Here is a 21,697-nt window from a genome sequence, read left to right as displayed (position 1 = left end):
CATGAAGGGTAATTGAGTACAGTGATTCAGAGTCCTCTGAACGGAGAAGTGTCTTTGTGCCGGGACTCGGTATAAGGCACTGCTTCAGGCAGGAGACAAACCTTCTCAATGCCCTGGCATTTGTTTGAAGAATCACTGACCCTCAAAGACAACAAGTGCTGTAGAAGGTTTGGGAAAGTGTCTTTGCTGCTTGTGTATATGCTAAATGCAATTCAATATAGTCTGTTGTTCTTCACTGGACAAATGAGGACAAATCAGATTGCAGCTGGTCATGTTTAAAACATATATGATAATGGATTCAGTGTGGCGTCTCTGAATAAACTCTCATGTTATCAGAGATCTCCATCTGAAAGCAGTTGGATTCAGCAAGATGAATGTTCACAGCAAATTTAATTGTTAAAATCCCCCCAAATGTTACAAAGAGGTTGACTCACCGCTCTCTTTGGGAAAGGTCATCATATCATCCAAAGAGGACATTTAAACATGTTTTATTCATGCTTTCAGATAGTGATTTGTCAATTTATCTAAACAATTTATAGATAACAATGAAAAATGAATATTTAGAAAAGCTAAAAGAACATTGTTTTGCTTGGGACATATTGTTTGTCACAAAGCAGAATATATATGCATAAAACGAATATATTTAATATATAATATGAAACAAAATAATATAATGATGTGTCATATATGTAATACATTAATATTGTTATTTTATTTAGCATGGTAAGAGGTCAAAACAAATATCTGTACACAGTCATTATATTTTAAATAAAAATATGAATCGAAAATTAATTGAATTGTTCTTTATATTCATATATTATGAAAACAAATTCATATAATTACGTATCATTATCATTCATGTTCTCAGAAATGCAATTTGTAAATCAACAATTCAAAATTTAGATATAAATTAATATTAATATTTAAATAAGCTAAAGGAATTTACATGGGTAAGAAAAGTCCGAATTTGTGCAGATTATTTATATTGTTGGTCGCAAACACTCTTAAACAAATATAATAAAAAAAAATTTAAATATTTTTACTTTTATTCATATATTAGATATTAAATATTTATTATTATTATTGTCATATATTCACCCCCACCATTCTTAAATAATTCTATTTAATATATATTTCAATCATTTTAAAGCAGGCAGGCAAAGAAAATAGACTATTGTATGTGATAGATTAACCCAATGTAGCCACAATTTATCTTAAAGTATCAGTTATCATATATTTGTATATATTATTTACATTAATACATATTTATCATGACGTCTTTGAGCCTCACCTCATCAGTCAGCACTCAGCAGAAGAAGCGTCAGGAATCAGAACTCGCGCGTTATGTCAGAGAGAGAGAGAGAGAGAGAGAGAGAGAGAGAGAGAGAGAGAGAGAGAGAGAGAGAGAGAGAGAGAGAGAGAGAGAGAGAGAGAGAGCGCAAATTCCTCCGCGTTGTACAGGTTATTAATATTTGGTGCTGAAACTTGAATTGAGCGGAAGAAATCAAAACATCTGCTTTCGGCGTTTTTGTTTTCTTCTCAAGAGTCGGACGACACATTACTGAACAAGAGTTACTCAAGTGACTGACATATTATCCACAGAAGCAGGCGGTTTATATCTGTATTCTGCAGGAAAACAATGGCTTTTATGTTCAAACACATGATAGGAGGGCAGCTGAAGGATCTTACCGGAGGTCTTGGAGAAGAAAAAGCAGAAGGAGGAGAAAAGTCAGAAGCTGCAGCGAAGGGAATGACACATGAAGAGTTCGAGCAGTATCAACAACAGTTGGCGGAGGAGAAGTAAGATTCAGCACTTTTTATAGCCTCCACTTTCTGTTACTTTGGCGGTTTGGTCATGACCAAAGCATATGATGTTAAATTTTTAAATAATTTTTATATGCATCATTTTCCCATCATTGTTTCGTTCGGTAATAACCAATAAATATGATTATTATTATTATTATTTTAAATTATTATTATAAATGCAATACATTTTTAAACAATTATTGTATGTTATATTTCATTTTAGTGTTTTCAACAATAAATTCCACACACACACACACACACACAAAAACAATAAATAAATATTTTTAAAAAGAGCGTGTTCCTTACATAGACATCAAGACACACATGAATCATTAAATCCGAACCTGGATGGATGTCACAATAATAATTATTCTTAAACATTTCTATAGGCTATATAACACTGTGACATCCCCTATCCCTCCTGTTTGAATTTGACACACAAAATGCACAGTCACTTGTTCAAATGTAATACAAGGAGAATGTAGAGAAGGTCAATGTTTATCTCCAGCTTGCTGTATTTCTGTGGTTTAATCAATACTGCATGTCACCTTGCTCTCCAGATTCACGTTTCTCTGGTTTGGCATTGAGGACAGTGACTCCTCCGGAGAAATGCATATGCAGCTGTTTTTCTTCCTTTATGTGCATTTTTGTATGGCATCGTATTACATTGTCCTAGACACAAAAAAGTTCAAATGTGCACTGAACAAAATTTCATACTGAATCACATTTAGGCATTTATAAAATTATAGAAAAATGTATATTTTAAAATACTTAATATTTATTTATTTTAATCATTTTATTAAAAAAATATGATTAGCTAAATTAAATAAAAAAATATATATTAAAAAAAATATTATTTAATTGTATTTTTATTTTATTTTTTATTTAAGAATAGGATTAACAACAACAAATGTTTTAAGTTCTTTTGTGTCAAATCCACTTTTATTTCCCACTAGGATGGAGCGGGATACCAGCTTTGCCCAAAAGAAGGCTGAGCGAGCCACAGTCAGGAGCCACTTCAGGGACAAATATCGTCTTCCAAAAGTAAACATCACTTTATAAAATGCACTATTGTAATTTGCTATTTCAATATTAACTACTATAATTAATTAACAGAGTGAACTGGACGAAACGCAAATTCAGGCCGCGGCAGATGACGTGGAGTTGCCCACAGAGCTGGCCCAGATGATTGCCGAAGACAACCAGGAGGAGGAGCACAAGCAGTCCGTCCTGGGTCAGCTGACCAACATTCAGAACGTAGATATTGATCAGCTTAAAGAAAAGGCCCAGTCCACCATCGAAGACCTTAAACAGTCTGCTGAAAAGTGTGAGGTCATGTAATACACAAGCACCGCAGAGCTGGACTGCTGATTGGGGATCCTGATATCTATTATAGGAAATAATTCTGATCAATAAACAGCATACTTATAATGAGATCAATCTCTGATTCAAGAAAGACAAGCTCCTATCCAAAGCCAAGCAATTACATATAAATTTGAAGTGTGTTTGTTGATATTGCAAATTATGTTTGCTCCACTGTATACATGTTACGCTTTATCATAATTGTGGCTAAAGGCAATAATTATCAGTTCATAACTTTCTTAGCTTGTTGTTCTTCAGTGTTTAAAATGTCATTAGACAGAAAATATTGCAAAATACAGTACTGTGGTCTGCTAAATGCATATAGCTTATATGTATTATATGTATTATTAATATTATGTATAAAATAAAAAACTGTTTAATTATACATAAATAACAGTTTATGTATTTGCTCCTTTTTATGTACTTAATATGTTGATGTATTTATGTGAAACATACATATAAAACATACATTAACACCAAATATGAACACCAAATATGAATTTGTGAACAGTCATTGTTTATTTCTCTGTTTGTATACACTTTTTTGATTTCACGTCAGTCCGTGTTATTAATACTCAAAATAAAATAAAAGTTAATGAAAAAAATATTTAAAAACTTAAACTCATTATTGTTCTTATTTATCTCAGTTGCCAGTGAAACATTTGGCGTTTTCATTCATGGTTTACTTGATGTTTTAAATTACTAAAACTGAAATAAAATGAATAATACTTATGCAGACGCATGACACAATTACTAAAACTTTAACTAAAATTAAAATGAAAGTTAAACTTGAATGTGGGAACCATTGTTAAAGGTCGACGTTGTCTAAAACTCATTTCTTACTTATTGAGTGTGATGCATATGAAAGAGCAAGATTTCAACTGATTCAAGCTTTAAGATCTTCGGGAATAAATAACTTGTCACCTCAGGTTCTGTTAGGAAAAGAAACAAAACAATCAGGAATATTTCATGAATTCATTATTGTCATAAAAGAAACAAGACTGATTAATAGAATTTAAGATACTGTTGTATTAAAATAAAGGTTTTTTTTTTTTTTTTTTTTAAAAAAAAAAAACTGCCATTTTCATTTGGGTTATTGATTTCCAACTTCCCAACCATTATGCGCTCCACACTCCTGTCCATAACCTTGAAAAAATATTGGCTGTTTCTCAATTCCAAGAACGAAAACAACCTACCTAAGCTCCCTTGGAAGAAGGAACTATTGGCTGTTTCTCAATTCCAAGAACGCAAAGAACGGACTTGCGTTCCCGTGGAGACAGGTCTTGCCAAGCCTCCTTGGAAGAACGAACTCGGAAGGACGCGAGAACACACCATTACGAGTATTGAGATGTGCTGTGTTCTTGCTTAACGGACCGCATAATCACAGCATAAGCAGCGGCCAATGAACCACCATAAATATAACATAACATTACAAACAAATTTCATAACTTATTAAAACATTTATACTATTATAGATATCATTTACATATAATTGTATAACGTTTTATTTTACAGTGTTATTTGTTTTTAACTATGACTATGTTAAGATTCATTTTATTTGTGCCAATAAAAAATACTGCAGACTTTCTTCTCCAGGTCTCATATCTTTATTAAAATTAAGTAAAACAAAACGATAAATGTTTTTAAGCATGTATTTTTAAGAGCCGTCAAGCATTTGCGAGAGCGAGTTTAAAGCTTACAGGCTTTCGTACACCGGCCGCGCGCAGCGTCTTCTGTGATTTCTAACGGCTCGATTCTATCAAGTCCGCACTCGATGCATCCTCGATATCAAGAACACATCCGGGCACTTCCATGCGTCCTCTGTACTTGCGTTCTTGAGAATTGGAATTGAACTTCGACGGTTAATGATGACGTATAGCGAGAACACAAGGACGCAAGATCGCGTCATGAAAAACATTCCTTCTCCAAATTTCACAAATGTTTTTAAGCAGAAGTAACGCAACGTTGGTGCATCATGAAAAACATTCCGTCTCCATGTGTCAGAAATAATACATTCAATCGCTATTTAACATGCAGGGTTTTTTCGAAGTTGACATTTCATAAAGGCGACGGAAACAGCGATGGACGCCGAGGCGGATCTTCTGCCCAAAGTGGTAGGAAACACATACTTAGATCCATCAATAAAACAGACATTATCCTTTAATGGGCTCAACCCAGTGAGTTCAAAATAAATGAAGTACTTTCACTTAATTCAGTTAAATACGGTGTGTTGTTTTTCTTTCAGGAGTTACACGCACTTCTCGATGGTTCTGTCAGTTTTGACAGGATGGAGACGCTTATGAAGCGCGAGCCGCATCTGAACATCGAGCGTACAGCGCCGATCACTGGACGAGTGTGTGTCTGACACTGCACTCCAGAGCACATAAACACACTCACATCCCTGGCCTGTCAGCACGAATCTAATGATAATCACATTTAAAACAAGTACTAGAAAAATCTCAGAAATTGGTTACCTCCGAAATGGCATACTCTCCGAGTGTGTACTTCTTTTGAACAAGTACTTACGTCGCGGCAGTAGATAGTATGAATGCAATTGTACTACATCCGTGATTTTGTCATTGTCTTCTGCTAAATCTTTTTGTATTTAGTTTAGTAAATACATAAGAAAAAGTTGGGCAGTGACATGATTTTTAAAAGTTTTTATTATTATTATTATTATTATTGTTTTATTGTATAAGAATTTTTATTGTTTTCAGAATTTTATGTTCACACTGTAATATATAATATATTATGGATTTTTTTAGTTATTCTTTCTGAACATTTTTATTAAAACGATTAAAGATTAATTATAAATTTTTTTCAGTAAAATAGTAAAACAAGTTTATACATGTTTTTTTCTGTCTTGTTCAATTTTAAAGGCAATGCAAAATAATATATATATATTTTAAATATATATATATAATTTTTTTTTTTTCTCAGTATCTTCAACTGATGTGTTGCAGAAAGTACATTCATTGCATAGAGTATGGCAAAAAAATAATTTAGTATGTTCTTTCCTTTTTTTATTTTGTTATTATTTTTTTTTTTTTAGACATAACATATGTAAAAAGGAAATGTTCAGATGATGTTCCATGACATACGAGAGGTTTAAGCCTTATTTATTTGCATGGAGGATTGGATCCAACATTAAAGGAGTTCCTTATAAAATTATTGAAATGAATAAAAGAAGAAACTGTTTATTACAAATTGAGGATTTGTGACCTACTAGCATCAGTTGCGTCACTTCAATGCTACTGAACTCGCATACTTTTTTATGTGAAAAGACCACCATACAGTTCAGACGTGTGCATATTTGGATGCAGCCATTGTTTGTTGTTAACTAGACTAGTGTACTAAATTAGTAGTGCACACTAAGTATACTGATCCTGGTTTCACAGACAAGGCTTAAGCCTAGTCCCAGACTAAAATGCATCTCTGAGCTGTTTCAACTGAAAGAAACTTGCACTGACTGAGCTTGAAATATGTCATTGCCATTGTTTTGTCTCAAGATGCACACCAGTAATGTTTTTTTTCTAAGGCACGTTAAGATACTTAAATGTCCTAATTGAACAATGGCCTAATCCTGGTTTAACCTAATCCTTATTACAGATGAGTAAAAAAAGTTAGTCTGTTTCTCCAACAGGTGTTTTCAAGTCTTTAAAGTGATTCATCAGCTGGTTGATTCAGAAGAGGACATACTAATGGTAATGGCTTACTCTTCGTTTTAATATCTTTCACCTTTAAGAATAAATGAAAAAGAGAATTATGATTATCAAACAGGTTGCCAAAACAATGATTCAAGAGTTTGCAGCAGATGGCGTTAAATATTTGGAGTTGCATAGCATGCAGCGGGAAGTGACTGAAACAGGTACTGGAAGTGTTTTATGTCAAACAATTATTAGCTGCTCATTTCTGCCTTTTGTTGACATTTATTTTTGTCACTAAAAGGTCTCACTAAACAAAGATACATTGAAACTGTGCTCGAAGCCATCCGGCAGTGTAAACAAGCGGAAGTTGACATTGATGTCAGGTAATTTTTTAGGTATTTATTCTAGGTAACAACCTGCTGCTTATATGGTCAACTGCTATATTTTTTAATTGTTTGAAGAGGTTTCTCGTAGCCGTGGACCGCAGACATGGGCCTGAGGTTGCTATGGATACAGTGAAGCTGGCAGAAGATTTCCTGCTTTCCAGTGATGGAATAGTAGTTGGACTTGACCTTAGTGGAGACCCAACAGTAGATTCAGAATGCAATTTACTTGATACTCGACTTATTACTTCTCTCTGCAGTCTCCATATCTTTGATCTTACAGGTCAGTCATGGAAAAGATTTGCTCTCTGCACTTGAAAAAGCCAAGAACTGCGGTCTGAAGTTGGTGCTACACCTCTCAGAGGTCAGAGCACATGGAAACTTCTTTATATTGTAATTATGTTTTGGTAGGAATACTTCTACATGGTTTACGCAAGAGTTCATATTTATTTCAGGTTCCTTCTCAGAGAGATGAGTCTGAGCTGTTGTTGAACTTGCCTCCTGATAGAATCGGCCACAGAACCTTCCTACACCCTGAGAGCGGCGGGTCTGACAGTCTTGCGGATAAACTTTGCAAACAAAATATTCCTATTGGTAAGAGTTTTCCATTGTAATTTCAAAATGACATCCTGGAACACTAAAAATTAATAATTATTATTATTTCTTACATTCCCTTTACTATTTTTATTTTATTAACAGTTTTACTATTTCCTTTTTGGTTTATTAACTAATTTATGTTTAACTACTCTGCCACCAAATTCCAAAATTACATACTTGAACTTTGAAGAAGTTTTTTAAACATTTAATTTTTGAATAATCTTATTAATTATTATTAGTGTTGTAAAGTAGAGCGAACGCTGGCGCTGTTAGCAGCCGCTGCTCTGAATTAACTGCATATAAATATCAGTCACTCTGTATCTCCCAATAACATGTCTCAGTACGTTTTGATCATGTTAGTAATTTAGAAGCCATAGAAATGTAGGATTTGTAGGGTTGATGTAAAAAATGTAAAAAGTTCAGTTAGAAAATAACAAGATGCCTGTTCCTCGTGTCTCATCAGACAGATGATTAGGGTGTGTTCTGCACGGATCTCTCTCAGGAGTACCAGCTGCCGGCCTCCACCTTTGGTTTGACTCTTGCAGCTAATTACATTGGTTTCCTCCATTTATAAAGCACTGCATTAATATCTGTACTAATACATACTGTACATGCGTTGTGTGAAACACCTTGCTGTTTAAATAAAATTGATTTTAATATTTATAATAGATTATTGGTGGTTTCTTGAATATTTATATTATTTATTAATATTGGATATTAATACAACAATATTAAATATTTTTAAGTTTATTAATTACACAACTAGTGTGAAAGTGATTTATTACATTTGCCATTTTTCAGCATAAACAGTTGTACTTATTAATAAATACTCCTTAATTATCAAAAAAGTACTTAACATTATTATCTGCATATTTTACGATGTCAAAATATTGACTGGATGAAGACAGCAAGTGATCCGTTAAATAATGGATTGCGTCAGATTCTGTTTTTAACATTTTAATGTCATTTTGCTCTAGTTATCCTGTTTTCCATCACAGTTTGAAATGTGGAGTTTTCCATCAAATGCTGAAACTAAATACAAAGAGTTAGTTTACTACATAAAAGGCACGTTGTTCCAGCTAACTACATAAAATACAATTTGTGTGCTTTTAAACAGTCATTGCTCATTAGTAAATCATTTGTACTTGGTAAAAAGAAAGCTGTTTTGTACTTTAAACAACCGAAAGGTTTTACCACTAGAGGACAGCAGTTCATTTTAAAAGTTCTTTTACTGTTTTAACTGCAAAGCAAGGAAAGCTCACATGACGTTTCTCTCCTGGATAACGTTTCACAGCTCAGATCTCTTGTTGAATGCTTGTTTAGGTCTTTAATGACTCTTGTTGTCAAGCTATATGTCCTTCTTCATAAGCTCAAAGATCTCCTGTTCACTCAGGTGCCAGACACGAAATGTCTAGGAGAACTTAGCATGCAGTTAACCTCTTAAGACCACAGTAGCTAATGGCTGTGAACGCACTCTGAGAAGACATCAGAAACAGAACCATGAATCCTCTGCACCTGTTCTCCTGCACAGAGTGGTTTAGTCCTTGGTTTTATATCAGGCTTTTGAGGAGAATCTATAGTGATGAAGACAGAATGGATCCCATTGCGCCCGGTTGGGAACCTCAGATATAACACCTCAATTGATTTCTCCCGGGGTTTCCTTTAGGGGTCCTAAACCCGTAATAATATCTTTTTGTGTGTGTTTCATACTGGGTAAAATCAATGTCAAAATGGTTTTCAGGTCTTTCTTTAGCTAGTGTCACATTGCAGGAGAGACCGGGGCTAGTTGTCACACCTTTTACTTCTGTCAGGAACAGCTCAAAAGTTTGGGGTCATATATATATATATATATATATATATATATATATATATATATATATATATATATAAATATACAAACCCGATTCCAAAAAAGTTGGGACACTGTACAAACTGTGAATAAAAACAGAATGCAATGATGTGGAAGTTTCAAATTTCAATATTTTATTCAGAAAATAACATAGATGACATATCAAATGTTTAAACTGAGAAAATTTATCATTTTAAGGGAAAAATAAGTTGATTTTAAATTTTATGGCATCAACACGTCTCAAAAAAGTTGGGACAAGGCCATGTTTGCCACTGTGTGGCATCTCCTCTTCTTTTTATAACAGTCTGCAAACGTCTGGGGACTGAGGAGACAAGTTGCTCAAGTTTAGGAATAGGAATGTTGTCCAATTCTTGTCTAACACAGGCTTCTAGTTGCTCAACTGTCTAAGATCTTCTTTGTCAAATCTTCCTCTTTATGATGCGCCAAATGTTTTCTATGGGTGAAAGATCTGGACTGCAGGCTGGCCGTTTCAGTACCCGGATCCTTCTTCTACGCAGCCATGATGTTGTAATTGATGCAGTATGTGGTCTGGCATTGTCATGTTGGAAAATGCAAGGTCTTCCCTGAAAGAGACGACGTCTGGATGAGAGCATATGTTGTTCTAGAACTTGGATATATGTTTCAGCATTGATGGTGCCTTTCCAGAAGTGTAAGCTGCCCATGCCACACGCACTCATGCAACCCCATACCATCAGAGATGCAGGCTTCTGAACTGAGCGCTGATAACAACTTGGGTTGTCCTTGTCCTCTTTAGTCCGGATGACATGGCGTCCCAGTTTTCCAAAAAGAACTTAAAATTTTGATTCGTCTGACCACAGAACAGTTTTCCACTTTGCCACAGTCCATTTTAAATGAGCCTTGGCCCAGAGAAAAAGCCTGCGCTTCTGGATCATGTTTAGATAGGGCTTCTTTTTTGACCTAAAGAGTTTTAGCCGGCAACGGCGAATGGCACAGTGGATTGTGTTCACTGACAATGTTTTCTGGAAGTATTCCTGAGCCCATGTTGTGATTTCCATTACAGTAGCATTCCTGTATGTGATGCAGTGCCGTCTAAGGGCCCGAAGATCACGGGCATCCAGTATGGTTTTCCGGCCTTGACCCTTACGCACAGAGATTTGTTCCAGATTCTCTGAATCTTTGGATGATATTATGCACTGTAGATGATGATAACTTCAAACTCTTTGGAATTTTTCTCTGAGAAAACTCCTTTCTGATATTGCTTCACTATTTTTCACCGCAGCATTGGGGGAATTGGTGATCCTCTGCCCATCTTGACTTCTTAGAGACACTGCCACTCTGTGAGGCTCTTATCATGTTGCCAATTGACCTAATAAGTTGCAAATTGGTCCTCCAGTTGTTCCTTATATGTACATTTTACTTTTCCGGCCTCTTATTGCTACCTGTCCCAACTTTTTTGGAATGTGTAGCTCTCATGAAATCCAAAATGAGCCAATATTTGGCATGACATTTCAATGTATATATATATATATATATATATATAGATATATATATATATATATATATATATATATATATATATATATATATATATAGTGTGTGTGTTTAAGAAATTAATAGATTCATTCAGCAAAGATGCATTAAATTGATCAAATTGACAGTAAAGGCATTTATATTGTTGCAAAAGATTTCAACAGTATTTAAAGAGGCTGTTCATTGAAACTTTCCATTTACCAAAAATTCTGAAAACAATTTAGCACAGTTTCACCGAAGACTGTCGTAATGGATGCTGAAAATTCAGCTTTGCTGCCACAGGAATAAATCACATTTTAATAATATTTCACAGTATTACTGTTTTACTGTATTTTTTAACAAATAAGTACAGCCTTGGTGAGCATGAGACTTTTTTTTTTATTAATTTGAAATAACGTATTTAAAAAAAAAAAGAATAATCGTACCGACCATAAACATTTGAATGGTAGTGACCTTAGTGACTTAATGGTGTTTATGTCCTGCCTTTTCAACTGTAGCTTGCTGTGTTGTTTATTTTTGTTGTTTGTCGTGGAGTTTGGCTGTTATTTTATCGGTTCATTTTTTTTTTGAATGATAGCAATAGCTTTGAATTCATTGCAAAACCTCTGAGAGGTGTGGTATCAAATTGTTAGATGTGATAATTTCCTTTCTTGGCTAAAACAGCCACATCACACTGGCAGCTGTCCAGTGAGATATTCCACAGAGGCATATCTTCTTCACAAGGCCTCTTTTATGCTGCTTCTGTTTGTAAAGCATATTTGACAAGCTGGTAATGATGCCAGACACATAAAAACTACAAAGCTTGTCTTGCTGATGTCACCGCAACAATGCCCAGATGCATTTGCTGTGTTAGCAAGAGCTTTGGCTCTGTCTGCAGAAGCAAAGTTTTTTTTAAAATTATTATTATTGTTTGAAAGCAGCAGTTTTTTTCTGATTTCAGAATCTCCTCTGTTCCATACTGTAGAAAGCATTTTGGTCTGCTGTGAACAGTTGCAGAAATACAGCTGGGTCACCAAATCTGACAAGGCAGCATTACACCTATTTAATAAGGTAAGTGCAGATCAGTTTATGATTGGTCGTTTGTTTTCATTTCACAATGTGGCATTAAAGAAGACTACTACACGAAATGAATGGTAGTTTGATCCGACAGCATATATTTAATCTAATTAGCACAACATACCATCTGCTTAATCATAAATCACATTCTGTATACTGCATTCAATGCACTGTTTTCCAGCTGGATTGGAAGATCATTATTAAAATTAGCTACATGTTGCAAGCTGCAACTGCACCCACGCCATTCTTTAACTTCAGAATTGCCCAGGGTGATGATTTGTTTTGAAACAACCTTGCAAAATGAGCACCAAGCAGAGGTGTCTTGAGAACGCCTTGGCTGCCCTTTCAGGGTCCTTAAAGTCACTGTAGCATGTAATTGTGGCTGGAGTGCCAGCGAAAGAGAATTGAATGCTAGAATGTATTTGTGCAAACTGGGTTTTCAACAGTAATAGATGCTCCTTAATAAAGGCTGAGCAATTTTGTGCTCAAAAACTATCCGGTTTTCACCCTGGAAATTGACCTAGTGGTGTGAACATGCGTAAAATACTTCAATTACTGGGAAAAACTTTAAATTCACATATACTGAGTTTTGTGTTCATGCATGGCCCAGTTTAGTTCGCTCTTTTCCATATTTCTCTTTACTACAGAAACAGGGCTGTAGTGTTCTGATTGGCTCATCTGAGTAGTATTTCAATATAAATGTACCAAATAATCCATGTAAGCTTTTCAGAGTGTGAAATTTCAGATTTTATCTGATGCTATACTACATGTAAGTAGGGTGAATAACTTATTGATTGCTGCAATAATATACTGTGACTGTAGTGGACATGATAAGTCATATCTCTTGTAATTTACATTAAAGTGGATGAAATACTCTTTTGAGTCTGATTCTGAATGATTTTTGAGACTGAATGATTCACTCATTCACAAATTGGGTGACTGGTTAATGTCAGTTTCTACATATACTGTACTAATTTTGTACATTACATAATGCACTATGAATGCACAATTAACAATAGTATATTATAAATTAAATATATATCTAATGCATTAACTATGTTAATGTATAGAACATATAGAACTATACTGTGAAATATTATTACTGAATTTATTAAATAATATTACCAAAATGTACTTTTTTTAAGAGTTCCCTCGAAAATGTTTTTTAGATCTCTTTAGCCATTTGCGTTTCTTCCAGGATATAATATATTTGAATACATTAAAACAGAAACAATCCTTTCTGTTGCCCAAAATAGATGATCTTCCAGCAGCAAAACCCTGGAGTGTACTAGGAATTCATTTTCTCTGTGGAAAACCGCTCAAGCCCACGGCATCTTCATTGAAAGGAGCCGTCTGTGTCATATTTACAGAGTTTGAGCTGTTTGCTTTCTCTGATAGACTCTGGAGCTGAACGCTACTTTTTTGTAAGAGCAATTGTTACACACGACCTTGATGAAAAAAATAAAAGTAAATGAAAATGGACAGTTCTATCTATCTTATTTCGTTCCATCGTTCTATCTATCTTTCTTTTGTTCTACCTACCTATCTATCTGTCTGTCTGTCTATATCTATCTATCTATCTATCTATCTATCTATCTATCTATCTATCTATCTATCTATCTATCTGTCTGTCTGTCTGTCTGTCTGTCTGTCTGTCTGTCTGTCTGTCTGTCTGTCTGTCTGTCTGTCTGTCTGTCTGTCTGTCTGTCTGTCTGTCTGTCTGTCTGTCTGTCTGTCTGTCTGTCTGTCTGTCTGTCTATATTGTTCTATCTATCTGTCTGTCTGTCTGTCTTGTCTGTCTGTCTGTCTGTCTGTCTGTCTGTCTATCTATCTGTCTGTCTGTCTGTCTGTCTATATCCTTCTATCAATCAAAAAATCAAACTATAAATAAAAAAATATACCAATCAAACCAACAACCAAACTATCAAAGAAAACCCAGCACAATCTCCACCCTGTCTGTCTGTCTGTCTATCTATCTATCTATCTATCTATCTATCTATAGCTATCTATCTATCTATCTATCTATCTATCTATCTATCTATCTATCTGTCTGTCTGTCTGTCTGTCTGTCTGTCTGTCTGTCTGTCTGTCTGTCTATATCTATCTCTCTATCTATCTATCTATCTATCTATCTGTCTGTCTGTCTGTCTGTCTCTATATCCTTCTATCAATCTATCTATCTATCTATCTATCTATCTATCTATCTATCTATCTATCTATCTATCTATCTATCTATCTATCTATCTATCTATCTATCTATCTATCTATCTATCTATCTATCTTTGTCTGTCTGTCTGTCTATCTATCTATCTATCTATCTATCTATCTATCTATCTATCTATCTATCTATCTATCTATCTATCTATCTATCTATGTCTATCTGTCTGTCTGCCTGCCTGCCTGTCTGTCTGTCTGTCTGTCTGTCTGTCTGTCTGTCTGTCTGTCTGTCTGTCTGTCTATCTGTCTGTCTGTCTGTCTATATCCTTCTATCAATCAATCTATCTATCTATCTATCTATCTATCTATCTATCTATCTATCTATCTATCTATCTATCTTTTGTCTGTCTGTCTGTCTATCTATCTATCTATCTATCTATCTATCTATCTATCTATCTGTCTGTCTGTCTGTCTAAAAAAGAGAATGACAATGTCTGTTTGTCTATATCGTTTTATCTGTTCATCTATCATGTATTATCTACTTATACAAAATCTATATGTTTTTGAAGGGGGCCATTGATGAGGCATCTGAAATTAGTAAGACTTGTGGTCTTGGCTCACTGCTCTGTAAGCAGGCAAATGCCAACTGAAACAATGACACAGTGTCACCAAAGTTCTGCTGACATCTTCCTGCCCCCGAAACTCCTGCTGACTGTCAGCTGAACATATGAAGCGAGTGGCAGATTCCCACCGACTGGACACAAGCAGGTGACATCTATCAATTACACAGGATTTACCATGGACCTGTTTACTGCCTGAGGTGACAGACATAGACTTAATGTGGTGACAGTACATTCTTTATTCCGATTCTAAGCGTTATATTTATTTTACAGAAGGTAGGGTTTGTTTCAGTTGGTAGCGAGATATACTTTCCAATCTGTACTCAATGTTTCATGCTCATTTAATTTGGTTAAATCCACCAAATGACCACATGGTTTCATGCCACACAATACAAGCATGGAGAGGTCTGCAGATTGTAGTGTAATTGCACCCTATTCAATCTCTAATAAATTACTGCCATAAGAGCCAAACAGTCTATGACCTTAATCTAGACTACAGCCATCAGAGTCAATGTGTAGGCTAGAAAATATTGAGAAATATAAATATGTTGTATCAGCACATAAGCATAACACTGTTCCCTCACGATGTTGCATCAGTGCTCAGCTCCATGTGGGACAGGTCAAATGTCACAGGAGGTTGTTCAGGTGAGTAATACAGGTGAAATAGTGCCTGATGAGGAATGAAGTATGAGTTTACGGTCCAGTGATGTGGGGAACTGTGATATGGGCCCAGCTTTTAACTGAATGGAGCAGCAAGGTATTGAAAAAAAATGCAAACACACACACAGACCTCGAGTTACTAATTTGGTGAGGGACTTAGTAGCCCCAAGAAATAGATTACATTTCATGGTAGTTGCCAAATACATTGCTAATAATATTCTTTTCCCATGATTGTAGTGTTCTGAAGACCGTTGCTCTGATGTGGGAACCCAAGGAGCAGTTTGTCTTTAGAGGGCTGAGAGACAGAGCGCCCACTTGAGGTGCAAGAATGTAACAGCAGTGGCTGCTACAAGCAAATGGAGTGATTCTCTGGACAGTGGCATTAGGTAGGATGGCCACAACACTTTTTGTATTCACAGTGAATGTTTCAGCACATTTGATTGCTCTCTGTGGTGTGTGTTAAGGTTTATTGCAACAAAAAACATATGTGTCATGTTACTCTCGATAATGGCGGTAGATGGTAACATTTTTGTTTTCTTTGCGCACAAAAAGTATTCTCGTGGCTTTGCAAAATTATGGTTGAACCACTGATGTTACATGGACCATTTTAAGGATGTTCTTACTACGTTTCTGTGCCTTGAATGTGGTAGTTACTTTGCTGTCTATGGAGGGATATATAGCTCTCGGATTTCATCAAAAATATCTTAATTTGTGTTCAGAAGATAAACAAATATCTTATGGGTTTGGAACAACATGAGGGTGAGTAATTTATGACAGAATTTTAAAATTTTTGGTTGAACTATCCCTTTAAATGAAATAGGCTACATTTGCAAATGTACTTTTAAAACTGCATTAAGTAAAATAATAATGATATTTGCTAATATGCTAACCTTTTTGTAAATGCTAGGCATTTACGTACTCTGTAAAAAAAAATTCTTAAAGTTGTAAATAAAACAGAGTATTGGAGTAGGTTTTACAAGTCAAAACTATTCCAGTCTTTGTACTTTTAAATTTCATGTTTAATTCAGTGTGTTACTTGCTGTTTCTTTTTAACTAGTTGTACAATTTCTAGCAATTTCTGAATAAAAATGGTTTCTACACTAAAAATGTTTGTGTATAGCATAGGCAATCATATTACAATTAATACAATTCAGTGTGCAGTTCAGGATAAGTACATATAATTTCAAAGCAGCTTTACAGAAAATATGTATTTCTACATTACAATAAGAGTTATCATGGGTGACTGTATCAAAATAATGTCCATATGGCAGAAATGTACAGTTCTAAGCTGATACAAATCAAACAAATAGATAACGTCATGTAGGCCTGTTTACTTAAGCAGAAACAATGAACACATTAAAGCTATGATTACATGTAGTGAGTACAATATAAGGAAAATTAGACAGTTTTGTATTTTGATTCAGAGTTCATTTATAAGTAGTGAATGAAGAATGGTGGGACTTGAGTTGTCATGAGTCAACAGATCATTTATGTCCTGAGCATGTTCTTCAGATTTCGGAACATTTCCTACTTAAGGTTAGAATACACTACATTACTTTTGCCCAATTTATAATCTGAACTAGATGATGCTGGCTGCTGAAAATCCGAGTCAGTCTGCAGATCTGAGTTGACAGATTACATAGAAAATCGTATGATGGTCACAGACTTCAGACTATGATTCCATCCAATCATTGGATTTCAAACATGTTTTTTGATATTTTGAGCCAGTTTTAGAAAACATGATGTTTTCATTTGTCAGGCATCTCTTAGCAACAAGGCCCATGTGTCTGCATGAGTTTGTTTTGTTCGGAATTACTTGAAAGTCTGGAAGTGTGTGATCCACAGCTATTTAGTGTATAATGACCGTTTTTCCCACTGTAACTGTAACTTTTTTCAAAGTCGGCAAGTGTATGACACCTAGTGTTTTGCAATCTGTTCAGAAGTCATTTTGTGTATGTTTAGCCTTTAGTGAAATGACATGCACTGTGTCAGTGTTGTGTGGTGGTCCAGTGTGTCAGCAGAGGGCAGTAGTTTGAGCTGAGGCAAAGCTCACTGTACTGCCTTCACCCCAGTGTGCCTCTGAAGCAGCTACCCCAGAGCGTTGTGGGCCAGCCAGGTGCCCTAACACTGACTAAAATCTTCTGAGGACACATTTTCTTTTTCACTCTCCAATAAATCACCATTAATATTGACTTTCTGTGGGCTGACTCACTTTCTTCATCTAAATTTAGAAGGCAGAGGCAGCCATCTAAATCTAGCTAGAGGACAGAAAATGCCATCCTTTGAGAAAGAACTATTCATTTTGGCTTTTGTGTTATAAATAAGTCTGTCTGAAGCACCTGGTGGAAGTTTTATCTTGTTTTAGAAGTTTAGTGTTCTGACAGGTCTCCTGTGAGGATAGGATTCTTGTCTAGGGATCATGTCTCGCCCTCTGAAATCAGCAGGTCACATGCAATAACAAAGTGTGCTTTCCAAAAATGGCCAAATCTCTTGAGTTTTATTAGTTTTGGTTCATCTGATGAAACCCAATTGAAAGATACATGCATGATGGTCTTCAAAACTTGTTTTTTACACACTTGAACAGCATCAGTCACTTTATTGTTTGTTTGTTTGTTTGTGCACTGCATTTCAGGCTTGAGGTTTGCACATGCAATCATACAGGCGGGGCTATAGGTGACATCATTGTCTCTTTTATCCACAAACCTCACCATTGACTGAACCGTTATTTGATCTCCTGGTAAGAGCTCCATTAGTGAGCTAAAAGAATCAAGCACTGCACATGAGCTAATTATGTATGGTTGGAGATCCATACAAGGATAAGTGCAGCAAATGATGAGTCCAGGCAACTCAGCCATTGATAGATTTGCCACCCTGAAACTACACAGAAAAATTATATTAATATTGACATCATAAATCAGAGCAGATGTCAAAAGCCATTAATCTGAAATGTCAATAAGGACTCTTCAGTAATTGTGTTAAAGTCAGTATGAAACGCAACTGATTGTACTTTCTAATATGCTGTATTTGCTAGCGAAATAGTAGGTTGTAAATACCCATCAAACAAAAATATGATGGGAGGAAAATATATATTTAAATGCTTTTATATTCTTTTGCAAATATTCTGTGTTTGTGTTTCAGAAACTTTTGAGAAGTTTCTCAGGTTTTGTGAGTGAATGCAAAATTTCTTAATGGAACGCAAAACTTTTGCAAGGAATAACTTCTCCAAAAAGCATTTAAATATATATTCCCCTCCCTCACCTTATATTTTTTCTATCACCGTGTCTCTGGGTGTAAGGGTACATACCAGAATGGAGCCAGTTGTGTTGTTAGCCGAATGTAAAAGTTGTTTTAGAGATGAAGGATGTAGTAGTTACATTTTGACGAAAGATTGTGAAGACATGAAGACAAACATTTTTCTTTTCAAAGAAATTGCATTGATGAATTGTGTGCAATAAGACAGGAACATGCATTGAAGTGATAGTTCACCCAACAATGAAAATACTGTCATCAGTAACTCTCCCTAATGTCATTCCAAACCTGTATGAATTTGGTTAATTTTTGAAATACAAATTAAGCTTTTTAATGAAACCTACGGTTTCTGTACCTACACTGAAAGTCCAAGCAACCAAAACTTACAAGATCCAAAAAGGTCATAAAGGCATTGTAAAATGAATCCATATGAATCAAGGCATTTAATTTAAGTCTTGTGAATAGATACAAATTATATATGATGAACAGATTTAATTTAGGCTTTTATTTACATTTGAACAATGATTGATATATATTTAGACCACATCACATATGGTAAACATGGAAGCTCAATAAAGCAATCTTAATATATATGTTAAACCCTTTCAAGGAAGTAAATAGAGTCTGTTTTGATTTGACATTGACTTTAAATGGAAATGTGTTGTATTAACTGCTTTTCATTAAGATTTTACTCTAAATTCAAGTAAAACACAATAAGATGGTCAAACCTGCTGAGATTTCATCTTGGACAGCTACGTCAATGGTTACGTGTAAATAAAAGACCTTGAAGAGAATGTCCCATATTGCCTTTCATTTTGGACTGGAGAAGAGATGTGGGGATTGAGCAACAAGAAGACCTGAATCATAAGATCAATATTATTTAGTCTATTTCTGCAGTGAATAAAAAACAATTGGTTATCTTGTGGGCAGCGAGGTGAAATGTATTGCTGTAAGGAAAAGCGAGCAGTACCTCATGGTGACAGTGAAGAAATAAAATGATGTAAACTGGCAGTAATTTATAAAGCAATCAATATGTGCCTTCAGGATAGAGTAGCACAACAGCCTCCAGTACATCATTTAATCCATTTGGCAGTAGAAGTCTATTGTTTTGGAGTTGCTGAAGTCGATAGACAAAATAATGCCATAAATAAAATTAGATTGACAAGAGAAAGGTTAATCAGCGTTGTGTTAGAGACTTAAATAAATTGTTCATGCAACCAAAAACCACTGTTGAATGGGTTTGCTATATACCATAGTAAAATAGGGCAGTGCTGCACAATGATATCATTCTCAGTTTTATAAATTCACAATGTTCCTTTAATTTCTGTCAGTCCCCAGAGTCTGAATTTATTTATGGACTGTATATTTATTTATAGACTCCTGTCCAGCGACACCCAGTAATCAAGCATAGAAGAGTGCAATTGGATGACATAACAGTGTTATTTTAATATCACAGAGACATAGTTTTTAAAACATTTTGAATCGGATTTTATAATTTCTTTTAATATTTTCTGTTTTCGCTTAAATTTTAAAGATTTAGTAATTTTGTTGGTTTTTTTGTCATTTTTATTTGATTTGTTTTTGATTTAATTTTTATTCTTAATATGTTTATATAGTTTTTTATTATTTCTTATTTATTAGTTTTATTTTATATGGCAGGGTACATGTCCATAATTTTAACTTTTTTAAATGAATGAATTAATTAATTTAATAGTGTTGCTGGATACAAATTGGTTGAAATTTAAACTAATTACAGGCAATACATTATTATAATATTATTAATCTTAATCTTAATATAATTATATTTGAATCTGTTTAAGATGTCATGTTATACTTCACTATATTGTATGGGTCATGCAATACCATTTGAGCTAAAAATAAAATATAAAAATATAAATTAAATGCAAACTGACAATATACTCCTGTCAAGCTCAGGCCTTTAACATGTATTAATGTATTTGTAATATTAAATTATGAATTGCTAAAAATATTAAATAACTTTAATAATGTGATTAATAAGACTGGGTTGATTATATGAGAACTTTATTATGTACACAATGGCAAGAAAATTACGATGAAAAGTAATATTCAAACAGCATTCCTAAATAAATAAATAAAAACATTTAGATTAGAGAAAATAAAGAAACATAGCATTTTTCATTTCAGAAGTGTGCATAGCAAAATACTTAAAAACTTCCATACCAGTATAATATTTTATCCAGTTCATTAAAACATGCATGTCTGTTAATGATATTAATTAAAGTTATTATAACATGTTATTGAGACATATGATGACCTCACTAAATTAGAGCGTTCCTGCCTATATGACAGTTCATCCGAAATGAATTCGATCGTCTGATACAAAACGTGCCAAACTTGAGCCTCGTCAGACTTTGACGGGTTCTTACAGGAGCTGTTGCTTGGCAATACCAGCAGCAGCATCAGTGTCCCTAGAGAGCGCGCGAGAATAGAAGCACGGGATGCGCGCACGCCCAACACAGTGAACACACACAAGCGCCGCGCGACCGTTCACATCTCACCAAACACCGCTGCCAGTCGCTTTAAAGTTACACTCCGACCGCAGATAGGCATTTTTATCGCGGGCTACGTTTGATTTACGTGTTATGCTTCAGTTTCTAACTCGATACTTAAATTTCAGCCGTTAAATCCCGCCAGACCAAACGAAGTGGAGCGCCTACAGCGTCACATTTGAGCCTTATGAAGATTGTTGAGGTAAGTGTTGCGTGTGCTAACGGTTTTTTCGCACTTATTCAGTTTCGTGCTACAGGAAAGGGTAGA

At 34.8% G+C, this 21,697-nt stretch overlaps 3 protein-coding genes across 6 annotated transcripts in view; all 3 read left to right on the top strand.

The window, feature by feature from the left end:
• The first annotated feature begins 1,415 nt into the window (after positions 1–1,415).
• On the top strand, positions 1,416–3,489 carry LOC109087329 (complexin-3-like). Its single transcript, XM_019101536.2, has 3 exons — positions 1,416–1,800; positions 2,763–2,850; positions 2,923–3,489. Exons 1-3 carry the CDS (start codon positions 1,640–1,642, stop codon positions 3,145–3,147), a joined length of 474 nt encoding a protein of 157 aa, XP_018957081.1. The 5' UTR covers positions 1,416–1,639; the 3' UTR covers positions 3,148–3,489.
• Positions 3,490–5,113: 1,624 nt separating this feature from the next.
• Positions 5,114–13,726, top strand: LOC109087328 (adenosine deaminase-like protein). Of its 4 annotated transcripts, none has more exons than XM_042715435.1 (9): positions 5,114–5,282; positions 5,414–5,521; positions 6,812–6,872; positions 6,949–7,036; positions 7,117–7,198; positions 7,279–7,405; positions 7,482–7,562; positions 7,654–7,792; positions 12,121–13,726. In XM_042715435.1, the coding sequence occupies exons 3-9, from the start codon at positions 6,870–6,872 to the stop codon at positions 12,291–12,293; spliced, it is 693 nt and encodes a 230-aa protein (XP_042571369.1). In that variant the 5' UTR covers positions 5,114–5,282; positions 5,414–5,521; positions 6,812–6,869; the 3' UTR covers positions 12,294–13,726. The 4 variants fall into 4 exon arrangements, with proteins under 4 accessions (XP_042571369.1, XP_042571370.1, XP_042571368.1 ...); XM_042715436.1 differs by having other exon boundaries at positions 6,812–7,036; positions 12,121–12,206; positions 13,469–13,726; XM_042715434.1 differs by having other exon boundaries at positions 6,812–7,036.
• Positions 13,727–21,301: 7,575 nt separating this feature from the next.
• LOC109083935 (carbohydrate sulfotransferase 8-like) overlaps positions 21,302–21,697 on the top strand; it is a 50,044-nt gene continuing 49,648 nt past the window's right edge. The window contains exon 1 of the mRNA XM_042715429.1: positions 21,302–21,631. The gene's annotated coding sequence lies outside the window, so the exon portion shown is untranslated. The remainder of the gene's footprint in view (positions 21,632–21,697) is intronic.

Source organism: Cyprinus carpio, chromosome A25, assembly GCF_018340385.1.
Source record: "Cyprinus carpio isolate SPL01 chromosome A25, ASM1834038v1, whole genome shotgun sequence".
Lineage (NCBI taxonomy): Eukaryota > Metazoa > Chordata > Actinopteri > Cypriniformes > Cyprinidae > Cyprinus > Cyprinus carpio.
Note: the sequence above shows the minus strand (reverse complement) of the source record. Positions and strands in the feature narration are given on the sequence as shown.

Bases quoted from the DNA above. Each gene is read 5' to 3' on its own strand.
- LOC109087329 (XM_019101536.2), top strand. From the start codon at position 1,640: ATGGCTTTTATGTTCAAACACATGATAGGAGGGCAGCTGAAGGATCTT. The intron at 1,801-2,762 runs GTAAGATTCAGC...ATTTCCCACTAG, and splicing joins CAACAGTTGGCGGAGGAGAA to GATGGAGCGGGATACCAGCT. The intron at 2,851-2,922 runs GTAAACATCACT...ATTAATTAACAG, and splicing joins ACAAATATCGTCTTCCAAAA to AGTGAACTGGACGAAACGCA.
- LOC109087328 (XM_042715434.1), top strand. From the start codon at position 6,919: ATGAAAAAGAGAATTATGATTATCAAACAGGTTGCCAAAACAATGATT. The intron at 7,199-7,278 runs GTAATTTTTTAG...TTGTTTGAAGAG, and splicing joins GAAGTTGACATTGATGTCAG to GTTTCTCGTAGCCGTGGACC. The intron at 7,793-12,120 runs GTAAGAGTTTTC...TCCATACTGTAG, and splicing joins CAAACAAAATATTCCTATTG to AAAGCATTTTGGTCTGCTGT.